A 21,540-nucleotide genomic window follows, 5' to 3' on the forward strand; every position below is an offset into this window, starting at 1 on the left:
GCTATTCAACATGTAGTAGACTATTACCGTAATGTCAGAACTGCGTGTACAAAGGCGCACTTCAGTGTAGGCTACATCCGATGGTAGCATTGAGTTTTTTAACAAGTTCCTTCGGTGAGCAATTGATACACGAACATAATTTTAAACGTATTTTTTTATCGTTTAAAAATGTAGGCTATTTAAAAACAGCGATTCCGTGTTTATGTCGACAAGCAAATAGATAGCTATGAGGTGGGTTGGATTTCTTAAATATTTATTTTATACATATTAAGATTGAATTCAAGGTGTAAAAAACACACATACAACCACAGTAAGTAGTGGGACACGATGGCTTGAGAATAAAGCAATTGTGTTTAAAACTGTTCAACGTAGATAAACAGTAGCCTATGTTTAGGTTAGCATACCTCACCAGAATATTCTTGTAAAGGTTATAACTGCAGCTGTTTGTCCAGCGGCATTTTGCACAACCTCTGGTGGAGATAAGGTAAAATTTCTTGCACATTTGAAGTATTGGCCTCCATCGTATTGATCAATTATTTCAGACTGGGGCATTCAATCTGCAGTCCTTTCTAATTCCACATGACATCAGTCAAAGTAGATGCTTGCTTTGGTATTGCTGAAGAAATCCGTCATTTAAATGAAACAAATCACATCTGTGCAACTTACCATCAATTCATTTGATGGAAGATTTTTATGCATCACAAGTACATTCATGCCTTGACTGCCATGTAATGCTTTGGTAATATTTTTGAATTCATACTTTATGAGGGAATTATATTGAGCATTCCATATCATTTGCAGATAATAGTTACTCAAATCAGAGTAGTTCCAATAGATTTAAAGCAGTCACTTCCAAACTGATTGGATTCTTTGATAAAGATGAGAAAAAACGCTGTAAACAATAAACACCATTAATAGGCTATTTATGCTCAAAACAATGGGAAAACAAAATTTTTCATTGTTATAAAATTGCTATGAGAAAAGGGTTTTTTTTAAATCATAATTTTACTTCCCAAAAACATAGCTGTCAGGACGCCCTGTTTTTTAATTTTACACACCCAAAACCCAAGATCCTTCAGTTGACACTTGTACAAACCGCAAAATTTCAATCATAAGCAAGCCAGGGAAATGGAATATTTCTTGGATTGTGGCAAGATTGAGCTTCCTGGCAGGAGTATGCCAGGTTTTGGTTAAAATGCCTTGGTACATGCTGAAGTTTGCGATTCAATTGACCTTAAAGATAAGCCTGAGAACCAGCAAGCCCAGTAACATCAAGATCCATGACCATATTTCATTGTTCGTATGTGGTCTTTTTCGACAAAATACTCCTTTTGACACCAAACCTACTGCTGGTGACCATGGCCAAAAAGCATGAAATCAATGCTGAACTTCAGTCCCAAACACACATTGAAATCTAACAAAATCAACAAATGAACTGAACTGAAGACAAAATTGCAGTTTTTTTCATGGACATCTCAGTTTCTAGGCATCACCCAGATTGGAATTGTGTGGTTTACATTGAAGACCAATAGATCTGTATGTATGCAGAAATAGTCACAGATCCACCCAACCAATCTCATAAAACACTAGAAGATGACTCCATTCTAATATCCTTGCAAAGGGAGTGTGCACAAAGCACTGGGGTCATTACATTAATAGAGCTGTACAAATATCAGATACTCAGATAACTTCTCAGTATTAGTAACTACAATTAGTTCATGCCAATTCATGGAACCTTATTGTAAAGTGTTACCAGCACTGGAAACATGGGTGTCAACAATTGTTGTTTTTGGGAAATTAAATGATACTTGTTACAAACAATTTTATAAGAATGAATGAAAATTGTTTTGTTGTTTTTTCTGCAGTAGCTCATTATCTGTGTAGTTTATTTATTTTTGATAATTTGTTTCAAGGGTACCAATAAGTTTGGTGATGACTTTCTATCTTTCACATACATTCAGCAATCAAAGTACTGGGTAAAGATGGGCAATACGAGGCTTTAGGTTCATTTCAAGCTTTCAGTACGGTCTGTGAGTGCTTGTTTGAGTCATTCCTTTGGCAGTGGCGAGATTTCTGCTCAGGGACAATGGAAATGAATGAAAGAAAAATGTGCCAACGTGTTACTGAATATAGGCACCTCACTTCTCCTTAGGGAGTACCATCTCTAATCCTGTTTAATTCACAGGGAATTTTCCCACTTTTGTTAAGTAATGCAAATTATATTTTACTGTCAAATGGTGATGGAACTATTTAACTCAACGGTTGCAGGGAAAATTGTCATTCAGGTTTAGTGTTGAGGGGAAATGGGGTTGAGGGGTTCTATGGTGATAAATGTGTGCATAACACAAAGGAGGTGTGCCTTAGCCCAGAGTGCAAAACAGGTGCTCTGATTTGAAGTCAGATGATTAAAAAGTTACCAGGACACCTTTAAAAAAAAAAAAAGAACCCTTTGTAACCTTTTGTAAGACTCAGGAAAACACTGTAAATAACACACATTTGTAAGGAACCGTGTCAAGGAGAGTGAACACCATTTTGATGCTTATTTGTCACTTTTCAGTGGATGAAATTACTTAGTTCAAGGAAACTTCACATTTGCTGTAAACTGTGTTTCGCCTTGATGTTCGCTGCTGCACAATAGTGGTTCCCAGGTGCTTCAGAGTCACACAGACTGGTAGTCAGGGCTTGGTGTGGTAACGTGATATGCCCTGCCGTCCCTTATGGTGGCTGGGCTACGTAACTGCGTTTAGAACATGAGACCATAGGAAGTGTTCAGAGAAAACCACCGTCCTTGCCGTGCAAGTCCTGTGAGGCGTGTCGCAGTTGGCAGTGGTTTCTCGTGGATATTGACTCATTGTGGTTCTGTGCAAGGAAGCAGATTGGAAAAGGTCAGGCTACACCACAGTACTATAGGGAGCTGCTCCCTATTAAATAGAGTGGCGAAAGCTAAATATAAGCAAACTACGTAACGTTGTATTCAAAGATGGTTGGTTTTAAATACATTGCTATATGCTAAATACGATGGCATTGGACCACCATAATGGCACTAACAGTGTGTCTGTATTAATTTATCGTCCTGACTCATGCAATTGAAAAACGCTCACTTAACTGCCATGATTCTAACTTATAAACTTGATTACAAATAGGATATGTTTGTGTAATCAGTGGCCTATCAATGGCAAGCCCAATTGGGGAAAAAACCCATGGTCGCGTGAGACTGGCCATCCCAGGATAGATAACGCCATCTTTGTTGTTGCCTTTGGTACACAAATCTGACCGTATGCTCGTAACTACAAATATTTTTTAAAAGCAAAGAAAAGCTGCAAGTAATTTTGTGTTTGTAGAACGATTTAATGCTTCATTTGCTTATTTGAAGTTATTAGTGTTGCTGTCTATGATAAAAACCGCTACCATGGCATTTAGTAGTATACCAGAAATGCCATTCAGCAGGAATTTCGCTTTACCTTCCTATAAGGTGGGAAAGTGATCCCTCCACTTGGCATGTTTTGGAAAGGCCCCAGAATTAGTTTTTGCCCATGCCCCGTACAAGTCTAGAGATGGCTCTCTGTGTTCTTGTTTTTGTATTCTTGGTTTATGGATAATATTTCTGGACTTGTTATTGTTGTTCTATGAACCCTCTTACCAGTGCAGGCAAACACATATTACACATAGCTCTTCGCCACCAGCCTGCTAATGAAATATCCCCTGAATAGCATAGAACCACCTGTATTCAGTTAGAGAAGTGGCTGATTCGAGAACTGCAGTACCTGAGCGTTGAATTAAGGCGACACAAGTGACAAGACAATATTTGTGATGAGAAGATTATGGATCAGGGCCTGATCATGGTGCATGATTTACGTTTGATTCCTGACTCACTGTGCCTGACAGGGAGACACCCACAGCTGGAGGGAAGGGCAGGTGTGAGTGCAGGCAGCTACACCAACGGTTGAATAAAGTGGTAGAAATTAATATGGGACTGATGCAATTTCAACACATGATTGCATCATAATACAGTTACAAACCTTTTTGCAGTCGTATTGACAGTGTGGTGAACACCAATAATCAACATCAGCATTGGTGGGAAAGGTCCAGCAGTGCTAGCTTTCACCAGGGGCATGTTGCTAGTGTACTGAGCTTCTGTTAAAGCTGCCACTTTTGCAGTCTGTATTCAATTACAAATTTGATTTAAGTGAGGGCACCGCATAATCCAGTAGGTCGCATACAGGAGAATTAAATGATTTGCCAAAATAAACAATACAGGGGCACATTTCTTATCGCATTGTTTTTTCAATGCAACAGTGTTTTTATCTCATGCCTCCTGTAACAATCAATCAATTCAATACATTTTTATTTGTATAGCGCTTTTAACAAAGGGGCTTTGTCACAAAGCAGCTTTCCAAAGAACCAACCTCCAAGACTACGCCTAGGGCAACAGTGGCAAGGAAAAGCTCCCTGGCTAACGGGAAGAAACTTTGAGCAGAACCTGACTCAGATGGGGAACCCAACTGCCACTGGTTGCCACCGGTTTGTTGTTAAAAATGGTATTACATATAAACAGATGAATTATGACACATTCCACATTCATGTCAAATTGGATTCTGAACTCCATGATTGTAGGTTGGATTACCAGGTGAAATACTGCAACTTTACCCTTGTGCATGCGACTTTAGCTGAACTGCTTCAGTAAATGGCCAGCTATATAAATGGATTGTAAGTAATGAGAAAGTAAGCTGTGTTAGTCCCTCTGGATCGGGGTGTGCGCTTAATAAGATAAGATAAGATAAGATATACTTTATTGAACCCTGTGGGTTAATTTGTCCTCTGCATTTGACCCATCCTAGTTACTTAGGAGCAGTGGGCAGCCACAGTGCAGCGCCCGGGGAGCAATGTGGGGTTAAGGGCCTTGCTCAAGGGCCCAACGGCTGTGCGGATCATTTATTGTGGCCAAGTTATTGCCAAGTTATTCTCCATCTAGTGCTGGTAGACTAATGCAGTATCGGTATCTGTTTATACAGGTCAACACAGCGTTGTAGTTCATTCCTGCACATTACATTATGTAAATGCACCACCTTCCACTCAAACACATTGATTGATGACAGTGATCAAGATGGAGGTCATTACTACCCCAAAGTCCTGACAGGAAAAATCTCAGATCTGAGAATGACGTAACCTAGTGGCTGACCAGGAGAAACTCCAATGATAGGAAACCCTATGCTTGGGCCATGTACAATGAGCCGAGCAGACCACTCACTCCATCATATTCATCCAGGTTTAGATTGTATTAGTAGCAGGGCCATGTTGGAGATCATGTGTACCATAGCTGTGTCCCTGCTAATTCAAGTCTGGCTGATGGTAGGTTGTTAGACCCCAGATAGGATAGCACGTTGGCTCCCGTGTCAGATTATTATCCATTGTAAACTACATTTTTTGGAGTTTACATTTGTTAAATATTTTACACTAGAAAATGAATATTCCTACCTCTCAAGCTGTGGATCTACACATCGCCAGAGACATTGAGTCATCTGGCATGATCGGGTCTCATCGCACACTAGTGACCTCCACCACCTGCAAATCTGCCATTAATAGTCTTCCTCTGACTCATGTCTGTGTGGGAATACAGTGTTATAAGAACTGGGATAGCTATGATATGATAGCCTATCAGAGAGTACCATTCCAAACCAGGCTCAAAAAATGGTTATAAAAGCATTTTGGTGACAGCATCTCAATGGAGTCCTGCTGCCCTGGAAGGACTTTTCCAAATTATTTGTCTGTAACTGTGTATCTGTCTTGATAAATTTTTTAAGTCAAATGTATTTCACACACTCAACTCCTACTGCTGCAGAAGAAGTATCGGTCGTGACGTGTTTGCGCACTGCTGAATGAATACCGAGTGGGATGAAGCGTGATTTGATAACCGCGGAAGGATCCGGAAAGCGAGCGGGGAGCGATGCGCCTTCGCCGGCGACGGAGAGCCTCGCGCACTCTCTCCACTCCAAAGGACCCCAACGCCGAGTTTAGGAAGTCAAGTCGTGAAGTTGTACCGAGGCTTTTTCTGGCCCGCGAGCACTGTCGAATGCACAATGAAGAGGCTGGCTTAAAGCAGTCCTCTAAGAGCCGGTAGAGAGAGGAGCGGCTTTGTTAGCCAACAGGAAGGCTGAACACTGGCGGCAGTGTGTGCTGGCTGAAGGGAGGAAGCAGAGCAGAAAACCAATACATCAGTGCAGCCACTCCGGGGAGAAGGTTGTGGATCGGCCACTTAACCAGCAGATTCACTGCTGGGGTTTATCTCACAGCGCGGGAAGAAAGGGGGCCGCTTGCTCACTTCAGTTGTCTCAAAACAAAGTATGTCATTGTATTTTGAAGATTTTTATTTTTTCCTCTCCCTTTGCCTTTGAAAATATTTATTGAGTGGATTTTCTTGTTTTGTATCACGTGGTGTTTCCTCCCAAAAAAGACTTGACGGAAGCGTGTTCACGACTTCATTATCTATATGTACACAGCCATCCAAAAAAAGAGCCCCACTACTCAATAAATTATCAATTAGCCTACTCTATTTGTGAGCCTCTAAATCATTGATGCCCTCGCGAAAATAGTCTCTTAGCTGAGTATTAAAAATTCAACAAAGCCCTGAAAATGTTACATAATTCCCCCAGACTACTTCACGGAGGGTGTCATCTCGTTCGCTGTCCTTACGGGGGTGAACAATGGGGCTGTTTCAGCGAGCCCCGCGCTGGTGAGAAGTTTACAGAAGCACGGCACATAGAGCTTATATTCAACCGAGGGGAGGATGCTCTTTTTTTTATTTATTCGCCCGTTTCCTGTTTTTTGAAGCCCGCAGTGTCACGTTTCCCGGGGAGGAGGGTCGATGTGACTTGCCGCGGTCGGAGAAAGGGGGAGTGCCACTGAGGAGGAATGGACGTCAGGGGGAAACTACAAACAGCCAGGCGACCTGGTGCTGACTGGTATAAAAGGCAGCCCTGACAATGGGCAAGAAAGAATTACCCACACAGGCTGCCAAGAAAGTGCTCTCTCATTGAGGCCCGAGTGCTTTAGTGCAGGGGGATGGAGCGGGGGATCCGCTGTGGGCGGCTCGGCCCAGATGCAGCGACATGTCACACTCTTCCGCCCCGGCCTGACAATGTCATCAAATGAACGCTGACATATTCCTCCCTTCTGCTTGCCCTCTCCAGCCCCCGAAACTCACACCCAGCCAGTCCAGCCCCAGAACGAGTTTTTGCTTGTGAGTCCTGCGATACGAATCTCTTGATTTACCCTACAGGACTGCCATGTTCCTGCATGAAAAAAAAAATATTTGTTAACAAAAAAGCCAAAGTTCTTTGGGCGAAGGCAATTGCTGCATAGCAACTGAACAGTAGAGGTGCAATGAAGCTTGTTTTACTCACGCCTTTCAGAGGGTGAAAAAAGTGACAAATGCGAACGGCTTTGTGCTTTCCTGGAAAAAAAAGAAAAGAAGCCCCTTTTCTTCCGCAGGCATTGAGGAGGACACCTCACCTAAAATTCAGATGCTCGGAAACAGATGCTCTACATCTACAGCAAGCTCCAAGGTTCTGTCTTATACACTGAATACATATATAAAGTCCTTATGAATGCTTCTTTTGTGTCAAGTCACGCAAAGCCAATTTTATTATTAGTTATTAGTATTATTATTACTATTATTACATGTTATTTGGCTGACGCTTTTATCCAAATATATTATTATATGAATTTATTGATTAATAAATATTGATAAATAAATACATATTATTGACTAATAAAATATAATAATTAATAAAATAAATCGAAATTATAATTTTTATATGGTCAAGCTATAAATATGATGAAAATATAATCATGTTTAGTCCACCAGAGGTTTTGTTATATTGTGATTTTATTATAATTTAGAGGTTATTATTATTATTTTCATCATGTTTTTAAGAGTCTTTCATTTTTATCTCAGTAAATTTTGCATTGAATTGTGAGTTGGAAAGCTTTAGTAATGGGGCTCAGGACCGAAATTCCACACTGCCTGTCAATGGTTATATAAAGAACAGGCAGTCAAGTATGGATGAAAATACAACATGTTGCTTTGTGGAGTGAGAAGCAGAGACAAAAAACCGTTAGCGCCATCTAGTGGTTGTAGGTCATGTCGCGGCTGCTGTATTATCACATTTTACTTTTTTACAGGGATTTGTGTCTTGTTTCTGTGCAGCAGTTTTGTAATTGTTGTTTTCTCCAAGACGTTCTTGAGGTTTATTTTTAACCCAAACAATGTTGCAGTCTCCTAGCACTAGGTAGACAAAAGTACATCCGAGATTATGGAAATCATACTGCATTCTGGACACATCCTAAATCAGGGGTGCACAACAAGGACTAGTTTGTTTCTGGATTTTGTGTCTGAAAACCGACTAAAAACTTATGCTCTTATTTATTTAATTCGCTCAAATATATATTATTATATTATATTATTATTATATATTGATTTTAAATATATATATGGGTCCATGTGAAAAAAATGTACCTACTTCTTAGAGGTTTACCACTGCCTTCAAATCTTTTGGAGCTGAGTCTCGAGACAGCGTGGCACACAATGAAAATAAGTAACGCACAGGCACCGGTTCTCAAGTCTTTGGGGACCCCTGTCCATGCTGGCTTTAGTTCCAGCCATAATTGCAGCCCCAGAATTGTAGCAGGCTGTTTCTCAATCATGCTTGTCATGTTTATAGGGATTCTTTACCCTTATAAGCCACATTGTGTCAGAAATAGCTGTGCATGTTATGAAGAATAAAGATCCCGTATTTACACTGAACGCAATGTGTCATATTGCAGTGCTAATGGGCCTGGTCTCGGGGATATGGAGCAGTAATTCAGCCCCATTCACAGCAGCAGTCCTAAGGCTGTCCTCATTGGCTTACAGCAGCATCAGGCAGAGGGGTACCCCTGCTGGCAGGGGTTATACATGGATCTGGGGGGCCACAGTCCCTGCTGGGTTTGGTGATTTCCTTTCAAACAGCAGCCAATGTAGGTTTTTGAGACAAGGTGTGCAGAATCTTTAGCCACTCAATGACTTAATTTAAGCACTTAAAGACTAAAGCAGTCTTTCTGGAGGACTAGAAAGTAATTGTGTACCTGTGGCCATGTATGTCGAACAAATGTTTGTCAATTCGCCGCTCCCCTCCAATCAATATCCTTATAATTTCACGTCCCCCTTCCTTATTTTTAGCGCCAGTCAAATCGACCACCCACCCTTCAAAAACTCCCCCCGAAAGATCCCCCAAAAGGGCTGTTTCACTCGTGTACAGTACATGTCATATAACTGTTTCAGCTAGCCTTTAAGTGTGGCAACACATCGAAAACCAGCAGACACAGCGGCCCTCCAGGATTTGTGTTTGAGATCCCTGGGCTATACCCTGTCTTACCCTGCCAGGTCTTTGTCTTTCCCTGGTTAACATGTATGGTTGCGGAACGAGCCAACGCTCATCGGTCTCTGGTGACATTAACAACTGCCTCAGCTCCCAAGAGGAAGCCCCGCTGGTGTCAAATAGCCAACTAAAGTCTAAACTGGGACATAAAATCCCAGATGGAGAAAGCCCCAGTCGTGAGATGTGTGAGTTCTTTGCCTGCTGTGATTACAGCGCTCTGCTGGCTTCGCTGTAGAAAACAGATCTTTGTGATTTTCTATTTTTTTATGTTTTCGGAATGAGAAACAAAAAAGTGCTAAAATTCTCTGTGATTGTTGCATTCATTCACATTTCACTATGCTGTGATTTTTACCTCATCTGCGCATTTTACTGATGCATTAACTGGTGTAATAATAATAATAATAATCCATTCCATCCATCCATTATCCTAAGTCGCTTATCCTGAACAGGGTTGCAGGGGGGCTGGAGCCTATCCCAGCATACATTGGGTGAAAGGCACGAATACACCCTGGACAGGTCGGAGTCCATCGCAGGGCACACACACCATTCACTCACACACTCATACCTACGGGCAATTTAGACTCTCCAATCAGCCTATCCTGCATGTCTTTGGACTGTGGGAGGAAACCGGAGTACCCGGAGCAAACCCACGCAGACACGGGGAGAACATGCACTTTACAGTGATGAGGTGGAAACTCAAGTCATGCAACGGCAGCCATTTTGTGCCAGAATGCTCACCACACCTCATATCAAATGATGTAATAATTCATGACCTGATACGTGTAGTGTAAAATTGAATTACTTTTTTAATTGAATTAAATTATTTTTCAGGAATGTGTGGTTTTGAAATGTTATTACAGGTTTGGTTTCTATATTACATTTCTGTATTATGGCTAATGTTTCTGTGGTTCAGTGGTGAACAGTGTATAGTACCAGGAATCACTTGGAAAGATCATGAATAATTGCATCAAGAATGTCACAAATAAGCATTTGGAGATGTTGCCAGTTGCTTGGCTACCAAAACACTTACTGACATTTACAGTGCAATAAAAGAAAATGTGTGCATAGAATGCCTCAAAGCCTTGTCCACCTTGCTGGCCTATTCATTAGAAACTCAAGAAGGGTTGCCATAATAGCCTATGGGAATAAAACCACCCACATTTTCAGTTAATGACATTTTTTCTGTACTATAGGCCTAATCCTTGTCTTTTTCGTCAAATATATAATTCCTGCTTTCACTGGAATTTATAACACAATAAAGACTTTGACCTGCTTATCAGAATTGGGGTGTTGACAGATTTTTCTGAGTGGTAGGAGCGCATAGTGAAGTTGATTCCGTGAATGGGCGAGCTATTCGGTAGGCCTAGCTTTCAGTACATTCAAATGAATACCAAAGACAAGATGAAAAGTGTTGCTTTTCTGGCCAATCTTTTTAGAGCAAAGAACGTTACATTTTTCCTTATCAGTACTACAGTGTGTGCTTTGAGATCAACACCATAACTATTTTATTGCGTATAGGTAACATTTTATTGCCCTTATTTTATTGTTCTTATATTTGAGATTTACTCCATGGTCACCATCGTGTTTGTTTCGCTCTCTTTCAGGATGGCGCTGGTGATGATGATGTTGAGCACTAACCCGCCCAGGACAGACACTAAACCGATGCCGTCATTGTTTCGGGGCGGGGCAGTTTGCTGAGTGGAAATACAGAGCGCCTTGTGGAAAGCTGACAGATCCTGCGAGAAACTCCGAAAGTCGCGCAGCAAGTCGAAGTGTCAAGAAACGCACACCTGTTGAGTAACAGGGGAACAGTTTACTTTTTCCACAATTCATCCTTTTTGGTCTGTGTCTGACTATTCAGTATGACGGACACCATATTGCCAAACGGATGCAAGGAAACCCCAGTTGTTGAAAATGGCTATTTTAAAAAGGTGAGTGTTAGAGCTTATCCAGCTAACTTTTTCGGTCCATCCTGAAATCAGAACATATCAGCAGCAGGGAAATTAAAACCCGAGCACCCGTATAGATCTTGAAAATGTTTTGTCAATTTTAAACATTAGTATGCCCGTTTATGGCGTGAATCGATCATTGTCCTGAAGAAAAATCCATGATTTTGCCTACTGATGCATCGGGCTGAGGCAGGTTTTGTTTTTAAACGTTGTACTACGTGTTACTTTCTAACCTATTTATACAATAATTGTATTTCCGTGTTGCGTTTGCATCTTGATGAATTCATTACTAATAAACATGGCATTGACATACGCGCTCATCTCAGAGAGATTGCAAGATTATTTAAGTTTTATCATTTTATTTATTCGGCTCAATCTTTGCATTAAGCAGAGGAAGGAACGGCCACTCGATCAAGAGTTTTAGGATTTTTAAACTATAGAGAGTGCAGGTGATTACGTGGGAGCTTTTCTAAGGTGTGCGCAGGTGACGAGAATTGCCTGATGACTACTCGTGTATAATGGCAAGAGACGAACTGTTATTTACTGTTCCATTATAATTTGTTGTGTTAAAATACAGCTGCCGCAATCCGTATCATACTGCATTGTCATGGCCTCAGTTTTACAAATGACGTGAATGTTCTGCCACAAATGTTTAGCTTTGCTGTTACGCGGGTAATAAAATCCCACTTGATTGATTAAGCCAACGAACTGGCTACTACATTGCATAATATAGGCTAAGTAGGCCTATCTTAAATACAAAAAGAGTACTGCAACAGTAGAATTAAAATGAATGTTGAGGTGATCAAAAGTAGGAATATTAAAACATGTTGGGTTGCCATGCCGAACTTGACAGACAGAAATAAGAGCCACTATGGTAATTTGTTGGAGCAGGGTGAAGGAGTTGTCAGGTTTTATGACTTATTCATTTGCAATAAAAGTACTGTTGCTCTGTAATCGAGAAAAAGGACTACTCTGAATCAATTTCAAGCTTAGTCATTGCATTTTATTTTCATTATTACTTACCCCACGACTTACAAAAATAGGTTTCGGTTTGTCTCGTGTCTCATCCAGGCAGTTTTGAGATAAGGAATCGGTGTTTAACTAAGGCACGGTGAAGTGCGCCTGGTATTCAGTTTGATAACAGTGTCTTTCATTGCGCCTTTACATCTTGACAGTGCTGGGGAGTGGACATGGTACAAAGGGGTGACGAGTCAGGGAACGGATTTTAAATTCCACAAAGCGTTCTCTCCCACATAAATTCCTGAAAGATTATACCAAGTTCATAAAAGAAGCGACATGAGTAATACCACACGTTGCCAATTCATTTCTCTAGGATTTCCCACTAAGTCTGCAGTTAATTTGAGAAGGATAGATCATTCGTGTGCATGCTTAGAAAATGTATGTATTTATTTCCTGTTTGAATACTACTATAAAGTGAACCATTTTTTTTTTTTTATATCATATTTACTTCAGTTTTCAAAACAATTTTATAGTATTGCTGAATACATCTTATCAGAGGAAGCTATTTAATCACCCATTGTGGAATAACACAACTGTTGTGAGGAGTTAGTTAGTGCTTATGCCGTTTTCAGCTTGTTGTTCTTCGCATTGTGCTGTTACACGTCTTAATTGGTGTGTGTTTTCACAGTTAACTGAGTTTCTATGAGCTTTGAAGGAGCTCTGTGTTTCACTACGCTGCTGTGGCCTGTGTATGGGCGCTGGTAATTGTGCTGTACTTCCTATGCCTGTTGAAAGTGAATGGAAACCATTTGTGGATCAGCTGAGTGTGGAGAGGGCCCATCAGCTCTTCCCCAGGCTAAGCTCCAGCTGTCACACCCATACATAACAACTGGCTTAGTGTGTGTGTTTCTGTGTGTCTGTGTGTCTGTGCGTGCATGTTCTACGTGCGTTTGCGTGCAAGATTATGCGAGACAATGGCAAAGGCACGACTTGATACTCCAGTGATACTGAAGGAGCTATACTTTTCTTTTCCTCCCTGTGGGTTTTTGACAAGTTTACTGGGGGGTTTATCATATGGACACAATTTCACCCAAGGTGGGTTTTCTTGCTTAACTTACATAGGAAACTTGCGGCAATTTTTTTTTTTACATTTATCATAGCTGTCCTCAGGTCCAGAGAGACTCACAGTCGACGGGCAATTCTGCAGCTCTGTGCTGCCGTCTGGTCTTCTCCCAAAGCCCGGGCTGTCTCCCTGAACTTCAGCTCACTCGCACTGCCATGGAAAAGGGCCGAATCTGCATGTTTGGCCTGCTTTCTGCCCAGTCAGATGGCAGTTTGAGCAAACATTGACGTAGAGTCCGCTCAAGGCTTTTTCAGCACCTAGCCACAAGAACAAATTGACAACATGTGCGCTGCCTTAGAGAAGCCATGCTTAAAGGCCCGTATGAGTTGCATTTGCAGTAAAATAATTGCTTTTATATGGAGTAATCTGACAGGCACTTCACATTGATGAACAAAACCACATCCGCTTATTTTGTTCCTCTTATTAATCTAACTTCATTCCACATCACTCCAGTCATTTGTCCAAAAGTGTCAGGATAAGATTATCACGCTGATGTGTTTCAGGCAAGGATTAGAATAGAGTCCATTTCTGGTCACAGCAATAAAGCATGATGATTTGGTTTAAGTTCCGATGGTGCCTGACCGTTCAGTAGCAATAGTCCTCTTGCCAAACCTTTTTGTGTTCTATTTTGTTTTTTGGTAACTAAAGAAACCCTAATGTGTGAATGGGATTCTGTGTCTTTGGAGTTATATAAGTGGCTGTTAAACCAGTGTGTCGTGGCAAAGATTTCCAGCATGGCTTTGCTGTGGCTTCCTTTTTGGCTTGTTTAGCACCCCCTCCGACACCGTTTCCGTTTATCGGCGATAATTGCGCTCCGCAGCCAAACTGTGCATCTTTGTGCTTCCACTGTCCTCTGACAAAGATAGTGCACCGCAGGGCAGCTGGCGCTTGTTCCTGGCCCAGAGAGCCCTTTCAGAAGCGCTCAGGCAGACGGTAATGTCTCTGGGGTCTCGCTGGGTCACTCTGGAGCGACCGGCACGGTTGTCCGAGCGGCGTTGTCTATGTCGAGTGACGGGTCCTCTCCAGCATCTCTGAGACGGCGAGGCAGGAAGAGGCTCCGCCGCAGGAATCCACAAACGGAGGCAGCTTCGCCGGCCTCTTTAGTCAGGGCTCCCGATCAGTTCAGCCTTGTGAATGGGAGCTAGAGTGTCTGAATTTGCGGCACCCCTCCTCGACACGGGCGACCGGTTCACTGAGGAGCCATGATTGATGTGACAGGGATTTCGTGAATGTTATTGTGATCATAAAACGGCTCTTCCTCTTTGACCTGTAATCTCTGCATTTGCTGAGACTGCCGGTCAATCATGGTGAATCATTTACACTTGCTAATCATGCCCCATACCACAGGTCTGGTATCGCCTCCCTCCTGCCTATAGTACGGAATGTACTTCCAAGATCAGGCATTGGATTCCTGTTCTATTAAATACGTTAGTGATCAATACATGGAGAATTTGCCCGCTTAGCTGTGCGGGGTAACAAGTTTGACTCCTAGAAACCATTGTTTTTACCTCGCATACAGTGCTATTTTTGACGTAAATGAGACGCGCCTATTTTATAGCGGTTGTGAGTCACTGCATTAAATATGTGCGCTATGCGGGGTGTTGATTCATGCCGTGTTGACACGGCCTTTGGCCGTTGTCACCGTTTCCTGTGGGTTGGGAACAGGCTGTACAGGTGAGGTGGGTGTGGATCTCGCTGTGTTGTCGCCAGTGTCGGATTAGCTCGGTGCCTGCTGGGAGGGACTCTTTGAGTGTGTTGACGTAATGAGCCGGGTTTGCGGATGAAGTTGTGGATCCAAACACAGGATGAGCGCACCGGTATCCAAGGAAAAGTGTCACGTCAGTGAAGTTTCTCTGCGGTCGGTTGTCGTCCGTTGTCTGCATCACCAGCATTCCTCTCTCGTCTCCAGGGCTGTAATCCCTTCGCCCAGACCGGTCGGAGCAAGCTGCAGAACCAGCGGGCCGAGCTCAACCAGCAGATCATCAAGCAGATGAGGATGAGAGCAGGGGCGGAGAACATGCTCCGGTATGATCCAGCACTGCCACACGTGGTCACACACACCCCGAAACATGCCTCAGGAGGCCACACGCTAAAAACACTCTCTCCCTTTCTTTCTCCCCCCCCCCCCCCCCCCCCTCTCTCTCTCTCTCTCTTATACAGTTTACATAATGTCATATTTATAATTATTTCATTATTTCATTGTATTTATCCTAATCGTGATTTGGTCATATATTTTTAAATCTAAATATCTTTAAAATAATCAGCTTTTGGATATTTTGACTGTTAATAATTGGTCAATGTCCCATTTCCCATTGTGTTCCACATTACTGGCTCACCAGGCTTGGCTATTCACACGTTAAATATTATTTTTAGTATTTGTCTTGTGGCAATGGAAAGAGGTGAGGTCTCTGTTGACTATCTTTATTAAATCTACTTATCTACTTTCATGAAAGCTTTATTGTCAAACAATAACAAATCTCTGCGTAAATATCAGAGCCCTATATCAGTTTCAGTTTTCTAGCTCTTTTCTCCACCCTAAGGAGAAGACAGGCTTTTTTTCTCCTCTCTAAAGGCAGTGTTGTGCCTCTTTGGTTAATCTTAAACCCTCCGGAGTCCATCTGTCATTCAGAAGCACTGAGGTTGTGAAGTGCATGGTTAAAGTTGATAATTTTCCTCTGGTTTTGAGTTGCATCCTGTTCTTTCACAACACAGAGAGTGGGTTTTGCATGTACTTGCAGCTATGCTGGTGCCAGTAGAACATGGTACCGATACCTGCTTCTCTAGTAATAATAATAATAATAATAATAATAATACATAAAACCTACGGGCTTTTCATTCAATGAACGATCTGGAAGCGCTAAAGTGTTAGTGTTATAGATATACTGAGGGACAGATGGTCCTTGAAGATCGCAGTTCAGTCTGGAGCCTGAGGCGCTACACCATTGTTCAGGGGTTCATACGATTCCCCCTGTTCTCATTCTCTGTGGGAAGGTTTCACTCCAAAAATCTGTCACTTCAGCTGTCGCTGTAGTAATTTGGGGTACGATTTCCCTCTTGTCAAGTGCAATTTAATGACCTTTTGTGAGCAAGAGCATAGTCAACAGGTGTCAGAAGCTCTGTACTGTTATGAGAGAGCAGCATTCCTTCAGAGCAGAAGAGAGCAGTCTGTCTTGCACGTCGCAGCTGATTTGAAGCCAGAGAAAGACTTTGAACAAAGATCATTCATTGTTTACAGTGACAGCAGAGATGATTATAGGTTGGGATGTTTTTTTTCGTCTTCTTTTTCTGAGAACCAGAGCTGTCATGATCTTTCAGGAGGCTCATCACCAGTACAGTACACACTGGTTTGTCAAGGAAATGACATCTGGTACTGGTAATGAATACCCAGGCTAGGTTATCTGGCTGAATTAGAGCGAATGCAGGGCTGAACTGGAGGTCGGCTCATTTGAAATGCAAATCAGTCATAGTGAAAGCCGGAGCCATTCCACCTTCCCGGCAGCCTTTGTTTTCCAGTTTCGGATGTCAGAGGAGCGGTAGTGGTGGCCGTGAGCGAACAGAGCCAGGCCTCTGCTCGGCCAGGTAGCCCTTCAGCCCTGAAACAATCACGCTTTTGTTTTCAGCGTCGTGGACACAGCGCCACATCCTATTTTAAAGAGCACGTGTAAGACGATCCCGCCAAGTAACTTTATTTAAGCCACCGACCTGGGCGCTGTGTTAGACACAAATTGTTCGGCCAAGATTGCGGCCGCCATTCGCCAAATTAACACTCGCAAACCGATATGTTAATGAGGCATTCGAGTTATCCAACGTATTTGCATTCGTTACCATTCGTTTGCATTCGAGTGTCGAGCTAAATAAACGCGGGAGGTTACGACATCGCGCTTATCGGAGTGTAGCACGATGTGGACGTTTCCCTGCAGTCCAGGGCATACAAAACACTTTAATTTATACTGGCGCATTGACGTCAGCGGCTGACCCGGGCACCGCCCCTCTGGGGCTGCGTGATTGGCCCGTGAGGTCTGTGGGTCCTGGGTAGAGGCGGAGTGCCCTGCACTGCAGCTTTGGCTTGGCTGGTGTAAGTGGTAGTTTGGCGAGCTGCATGGGAACGGGCGATAATGTGTGTCCACGCAGATGACTCTAACCACAGCTTGTGTGCAGCGAGACTGTCTGCCACCTCCCTGCCCTTGGGTTAGCTCAGCTGCAGAGCAGGCCATGCAGGGCGTACACGCGTTTCTGATGATTCCTTTGCTAGTTTTGTTTGTCTAGGATTAGCTGTTTATTATACATATATTTTGTGTGGTGTGGTATTAATTATATATTAATTATAAAATACATGTAAAAAATGTGATAATCAAAATGTCCCTGGTCCTTATCTTTGTTGTGCAGGTTCCAGTTGAAATTGTACTTCCCTCTAGGGTCTATCAGCGCACTTATCCCTGGTTATGGGTATTAATTTTGCACTTTGTTGTACGTCGCTCTGGATAAGAGCGTCTGCCAAATGCCATTAATGTAATGCAATGTAATGGGAGTTAGTCGCTTCAGGGATCTGTCAATCAGGCGGAAATAGAACGAGTGAACACCTATCCTGATTTACATGGTAGGGTGAATGAGTGTAACAAGAGAGGAGATGCCGAATCATTAATGTGATCTCGTTCAAACGAACCAGTTCTTATTCTAGGTCAGCGAACTGGCGAAGTGAAATCGTACCATTTTCTCATGAAGCGAAAGTGTTGGAACACATAAAATAACTTTGTTTAATCTTTTTATTTTTTTCTCTTTGAACTAACATTTTTCTCTGTTGGCTTTTTTAGTTCTAATGAAAAACTATGCCACGTACCTGGCTTCAAACCTATGCCCAAATAGCTATAATGAAAAGGCCTTAAACTGTAAGTAGCCTACCCAATCTGTCTTGCTTGCAGTGTTTGACATACCTGTGGCAGTCGGACATGGTTCCAGTTTCTTTATTGCTTACTAATTTGAGGGATTTCTGCTCTCTTCCCTCTCTTGCCCAGACAAATGTTCAGTAAAGTGAACCCAGGGGAGTGTGGAATGCAGTTTAATGCCACTAAGCTTAAATGAACACTAAAAGCGTGGTTGTAATCTGCCTGCCAGAGAGAGTCTCCCCAGACTCCGAGCATTAAAAATTGGCTCCAGTCTAATCCAGAGATGCACCTTGTGATTCAGTTTCTGACCCTCATTTGCAATCATAGAAGTGCACCTTTAGCGAGAGGACCAACGCCAGTTTTTTTTTTTTTCCCCTTAATCCCTGCTCTCGTTGGCATGGTGCCTTGCTTAAAGCTGCATTCATTGCCTGACTGTTTTTGTGGAGATGACCGCAGCGATTCCACTGAACCAGTTAAACTTGTACTCTACTCACTCCTGGGCCTGTGTCCTTTTTTTTTTTTTTTTACAATGGTTTCTCTTTGCTACCCTCTGTGAAATGGGGCCGTTAATGTAGGCTGTTGCCTCGGACACAGGGTGTAAGGGTTTCACAGATACGTGTGTCAGGACTCGTGTTCCACAAGTTCAAGACCCCAGGACGAACTCGGTCCTGTCTTGTGGGTAGGACTTTTTTGGTAAATGTGCTCAATTTTATGGGCAGCTTATCCCGGTCATGCAGGGCCAATGTGCGTGTATACTTTTTATTTATTTTTTTCTTCATATCTTTCTTTCTCAGAATAAAGTCAGCTGTATTGCTGTTTAATGCTAAACCATTTTGCATGATGTAGCCTGTGTTTGTATAAAACAGTATCTGTACAAAGTAAATGCCCCTGGGATGAATATACATTTTTGTTCTTTTATTTCTTTTTATTTTTTATATTTAGCGTGTATTTCTTTGGTAGAGAACGGGTAATGGAAAAGCCCGAGCGCACTCTTATCTGCCTTTGATTAAAGGCGTCTGAGGCTTTGCAGTGCCAGCTGTCAGGCTTCAAAGCCCACTGCATTCCTTGCAGTATTTCACTGCCCTGTCCCAGTGCATCCTGGGAAATCTACGGGCTGTGTCCAGTCTCCGGAGCCAGCAGTATGTACTGAGCTGGGGCTTAGGACCACCTCAGCGTCTTTGAACGGCGCACACAACGTTGTGTCCTGGAAACCCCGGTAGCTTGTAATGGTGCAGTATCCTTCCCCTGTTGCACCTGTTTAGAGTGTTAAGGGATCTACTGTCCTGTTTAGATTTCAGTCGAGAAGTGCCGAAGAAAACGAACAACAAGGTGACCTTGTTACCCGACAGTGTAGCAATTCCTCCTGGCACTCTCTCTCTCTCTCTCTCTCTCTCTCTCTCTCTCTCTCTCACTCCTTCTTTCCTTTACTGCTTCTTTTTCTGTCTTTCTTTTCTGTTTCTTTGTTTTTCCGACTTTCTCTGGAGTCGTGTCCACAGTCAGGCGCTCTCAGTAGTTCACATTCCTCCCCCTCCTCCTCCTGCACAGAGAGCACACAGCCAAACAGGTTTGTGGAACAGGTGGAGGGAGTCCCTCCCTCTTAATAACCACCGGCCCTCCATAGCGTGACTGGAGTCAAGCGCTGTGCACCTCGCTGTCCTGTCGAGAAGTAAATTGGGTTTTAAGCAACTTGAGTCATATTAAATTATACATGCACTCATGAAGCAGTAGAATCAGGCAAGACTGTGGCACTGTCCATAGTACAGCGAGCTCTCAAACCCATGTTAAAATGTTTTCATTTTACAGGATCAAACTAGAAATAAACTATTGGGGTTTTGCTTATCTTAAGCACAATTAGTTGAAGGAATGGTTGGTTGCCAGCAATTACTCAAAGCTTGTGATTAAAGGTGCATACACTCAGTGAGCACTTTATTAGGTAGACGTGTACACCTGCTTGTTAATGGAAATATTTAATCAGCCATGTGGCAGCTACTAAATGCATAAAAGCATGCAGACATGGTCAAGAGGTTCAGCTGTTTTTCAGACAAAATGCCAGAATAGGCAAGACATGTGATCTAAGTGACTTTGACCATGGAATGATTGTTGGTGCCAGACAGGGTGGATTCATTATCTCAGACCGTTGTGCATGAAAATTCATTTTCATGCACTACAGTCTCTAGAGTTTGCAGAGAATGTTGCAAAAAACAAAAAACATCCAGTGAGCAGCAGATCTGCACACAAAAATTCCTCGCTTATGAGAGAGATCAGTGGAGAAGGGCCAGCCTGGTCAAAGCTGCTAGGAAGGTGACAGTAACACAAATAACCACACATTACAACAGTAGCATGCAGAAGAGCCTCTGAACACACAACTTTTCAAACCTCTTAGTGGATAGGCTATAGCAGCAGAAGACCAATATGTCAAAAGTCTAAGTCTAATAAATACCAAGTAAAGTGCTCCGTGAGTGTATCTCTGCTGTCAGAGAGAAAGGCAGCGTTTTCTTGTTAGTCACCGGAGGGAGGAGGAGATACAGGAGAATTCATGAACCCTGCACTTTGTTCTCAAGGTTCTGCATCAACAAAATTTACACACTGTTTCTCATCCCCAATTACTAAAACTATTCGAGGACAAAAGGCCCTCGGAGACAGACGGTTTACCGTGGTTTGGTGAGCGGAGCGCTGATACAACAGCGGATAAGCGTCAACGCGAGTGCATCACTGCTTTATGCTGCTGGTCAAAGGAGGGACAGCTGGATTTGTTACAGCAGAGTTATCGCTGCATGCACACACTCCACCGTAGCATCCGTAATGCTGCCACAACCGCTCCCAGCTTGTTGTCAGTAGCTGCTATATCCAGGTCCTGTGGTGCACTGTGATAGCTTTTTACAGTGGTGTTTGTGTGGGTTTGAAGATTTTTATCTGCAAATATTTACTTGGTGAACTCGTCGCCCAGGGAACCAGACTGAAAGCATTATAAGATGTTTACCTTCTACCTGACTGGTTCTCTTGCAGTATCGATGGCACTCTCACCCTCTGATTCACTCTTCCTACGCACCCCCCCAAGACATCCTAATGCCCAGACATATTCCAGCTCCCCTTGAGCACCACAAATACAATAATTTTAATGTAAAAACCTGGTGTAAAATCCAACTGTGACCAGTTTGACATGTCCAGCTGTTCCAAAACGAAGCTTGAGCTGGTCAAACCATGTTTAG

General features: G+C 42.7%; 1 protein-coding gene across 2 annotated transcripts in view; it reads left to right on the top strand.

The window, feature by feature from the left end:
- Nucleotides 1–11,160: 11,160 nt before the first annotated feature.
- Nucleotides 11,161–21,540, top strand: part of rhpn2 (rhophilin, Rho GTPase binding protein 2) — a 28,554-nt gene continuing 18,174 nt past the window's right edge. For both annotated transcript variants that reach the window (XM_061221950.1, XM_061221951.1), the window contains exons 1-2: nucleotides 11,161–11,347; nucleotides 15,358–15,473. In XM_061221950.1, coding sequence (XP_061077934.1) covers nucleotides 11,279–11,347; nucleotides 15,358–15,473 — 185 coding nt within the window. In that variant the 5' untranslated portion in view covers nucleotides 11,161–11,278. The remainder of the gene's footprint in view (nucleotides 11,348–15,357; nucleotides 15,474–21,540) is intronic.

Source organism: Conger conger, chromosome 15 (genome assembly GCF_963514075.1).
Source record: "Conger conger chromosome 15, fConCon1.1, whole genome shotgun sequence".
Taxonomy (NCBI): Eukaryota; Metazoa; Chordata; class Actinopteri; order Anguilliformes; family Congridae; genus Conger; species Conger conger.